Raw genomic sequence first — 2,405 nt, 5'->3', positions numbered from 1 at the left:
AGGACATTTACAAAATATCTTCATGGAACATGATCTTTACTTAATATCCTAATGATTTTTGGCATAAAAGAGAAATGTATAATTTTGACCCATACAATGTATTGTTGGCTATTGCTGCAAATATACCCCAGCGACTTAACACTGCTTTTGTGCTCCAGGCTCACATATAAAGAGCTATATAGACATATTAAATAAATACATATATATAACTCTGGGGTGATTTTGAGTATTTGACTGATAACCATCAGATCAGTCATGTTTCTATATGCTGCGTTATCCGTATTAATCTCGAAAGTACCTTAAAATCCTTAAAACAAAATCACTTCAGAAGTATTCTTTAATAATAATAAAAATAATTTTATTTTTTTTATGCCACTTTTTTTTTTTTTTTGAAGAATAGATTAACAAAACTAAACCCAAGAGAAATAAGCTTAATTCCAGATATAGACTATAAAATATTCTCTTTACATGATTTGGGTTCTCAAGTAAATTAACCTCATTTTAAATGTGTAGTTCAGATATTTTACTGGAAAACTAAAATTAGAAATCAAAATAAAAAATGTTCCTTGAAATTAAAGGTTACGTGAGAAAAAAAAAGGATTTTATTTCAACTAGTTGACATGTCATATTTCTTATTTTTTTATAGTTTAATTTTAAGTTTAAATTCATTTTAAATATATATAATTTAATAATTTTATATTAAAACTAACAACAACAAAAAACCAACAGAATTACCAAAAATTGTACAATTCAAATGAAAATGCAAAATATAAAAATGATTTTATTAAAACTTACTTTATTTCAGCTAGTTGCCAAGGCATCATTCTCATTTTTATAATAATTTAATACGTTTTCTACTAAAATTGATTAGGGAACTAATAAAAATTACCAAAACAAAACAGACTTTCTTTAAATTTCAAGATATTTTTAAGATATTAACTCTTTCCCCGCCAGTGTTTTTGATCATTTTCACTAAAATGTCATGGCCCTGAGAATATTTTGTTGTATGAATATCTGATCATGCAATACATCAAAATAAAGACCAGACCCTCTACTTTCACACAAAAATAAGCATTGTTTTTTATCAACACTTGAATGTAGGTAGGTTTAATAAAAAAAGCAACATTTTGAGCAAAAAGCAGAGAAAATCTCATTTTTATCAAACACTGCATCTGGATCATATTCAGTAATATTATCAAAGCAAAGCTGCAGTAGATGTCATCCATCAGCGCTCCCAAAGCTTGCACACTTTCTGGATCCACATTGCACTCGCTAGCATCAGGCAGTTTTCATTTATACGCGGTTAGTGTTGATGATCGCATTATTTTTCATATGCTTACATATGAGATCGCTGGTTTCTGCGTCTTCCTGGCCTGTGTTTTTGATCGGCACTTTATACACTCATTCAGGAGATGCGTGATAGCGCCCCCTAGCGTTTAACAGTGAGAACACAGAACATTGCGTGTTTGGCGAGGAAAGAGTTAATAAGCCTATAATAGTGTGTCAGTGATGCTAAATGACACTGGCTTGTGGTGTGTGTGTATCTGCGCACCCTTCTGCACTTTGTCACACAACAGGAAGATCTCGTCTCCACACACACCTTTCTGCACTTTGTCACACAACAGGAAGATCTCGTCTCCTCCGCGGCAGCTGCCGGAGCTCCTGTTGACGCGGCAGATCTTGAGCTCGGCTGTGTTAGGAGCTCCTGAGGAGAGAGGGAGGGTCAGAGCGGTCAGGCTCGGTGTGTTAGCGGTCGGACGCGTGCGCGGCGAGACACTCACGGTTATCATAGATGGGCTGAGACACGACGGGCTCCAGAGGGAACAGCTCTCCGCTGGGCAGCGTGATGGACACCTGGAAGCACAGGCGCACCGCGTTCAGATCGTACTCCTCCTCCCAGATCCTGGGCTCCAGGACTGCACACACACACACACACACACACACACACACACTCCAGCTGTTCTTCATCAGCTTACATCACACTGATCAGGGTTTGTGTGTTTCAGCTCAGTTTTTCTCCTACTGTAACCGAGATTCATTTTCATGCCGCAATGACAAAACATGATTATACAGATGCTTAATTATAAATGTGACCCTGCAGCACAAAAGCAGTGTTAAGTCGCTGGGGTATATTTGTAGCAATAGCCAACAATACATTGTATGGCTCAAAATTATACATTTTTCTTTTATGCCAAAAATCATTAGGATATTAAGTAAAGATCATGTTCCATGAAGATATTTTGTACATTTCCTACCGTAAATATATCAAAACGTAATTTTTGATTAGTAATATGCATTGCTAAGAACTTCATTTGGACAACTTTAAAGATGATTTTCTCAATATTTTGATTTTTTGACACCCTCAGATTCCAGATTTTCAGATAGTTGTATCTCGGCCAAATATT

The 2,405-nt window shown here is 35.6% G+C and overlaps 1 protein-coding gene across 1 annotated transcript in view; it reads right to left on the bottom strand.

The window, feature by feature from the left end:
- Window positions 1-2,405, bottom strand: part of LOC107714883 (transcription factor p65-like) — a 13,461-nt gene that overhangs the window by 4,074 nt on the left and 6,982 nt on the right. Inside the window, exons 5-6 of the mRNA XM_016520876.1 lie at window positions 1,782-1,962; window positions 1,601-1,705 (exon numbers count right to left, since the gene is read on the bottom strand). Coding sequence (XP_016376362.1) covers window positions 1,601-1,705; window positions 1,782-1,962 — 286 coding nt within the window. The remainder of the gene's footprint in view (window positions 1-1,600; window positions 1,706-1,781; window positions 1,963-2,405) is intronic.

The sequence above is a fragment of the Sinocyclocheilus rhinocerous genome, unplaced genomic scaffold, assembly GCF_001515625.1.
Source record: "Sinocyclocheilus rhinocerous isolate Xijiao unplaced genomic scaffold, SAMN03320098_v1.1 scaffold1892, whole genome shotgun sequence".
In the NCBI taxonomy this organism is placed as follows: domain Eukaryota; kingdom Metazoa; phylum Chordata; class Actinopteri; order Cypriniformes; family Cyprinidae; genus Sinocyclocheilus; species Sinocyclocheilus rhinocerous.
This window is presented reverse-complemented; position numbering and strand designations above follow the sequence as displayed.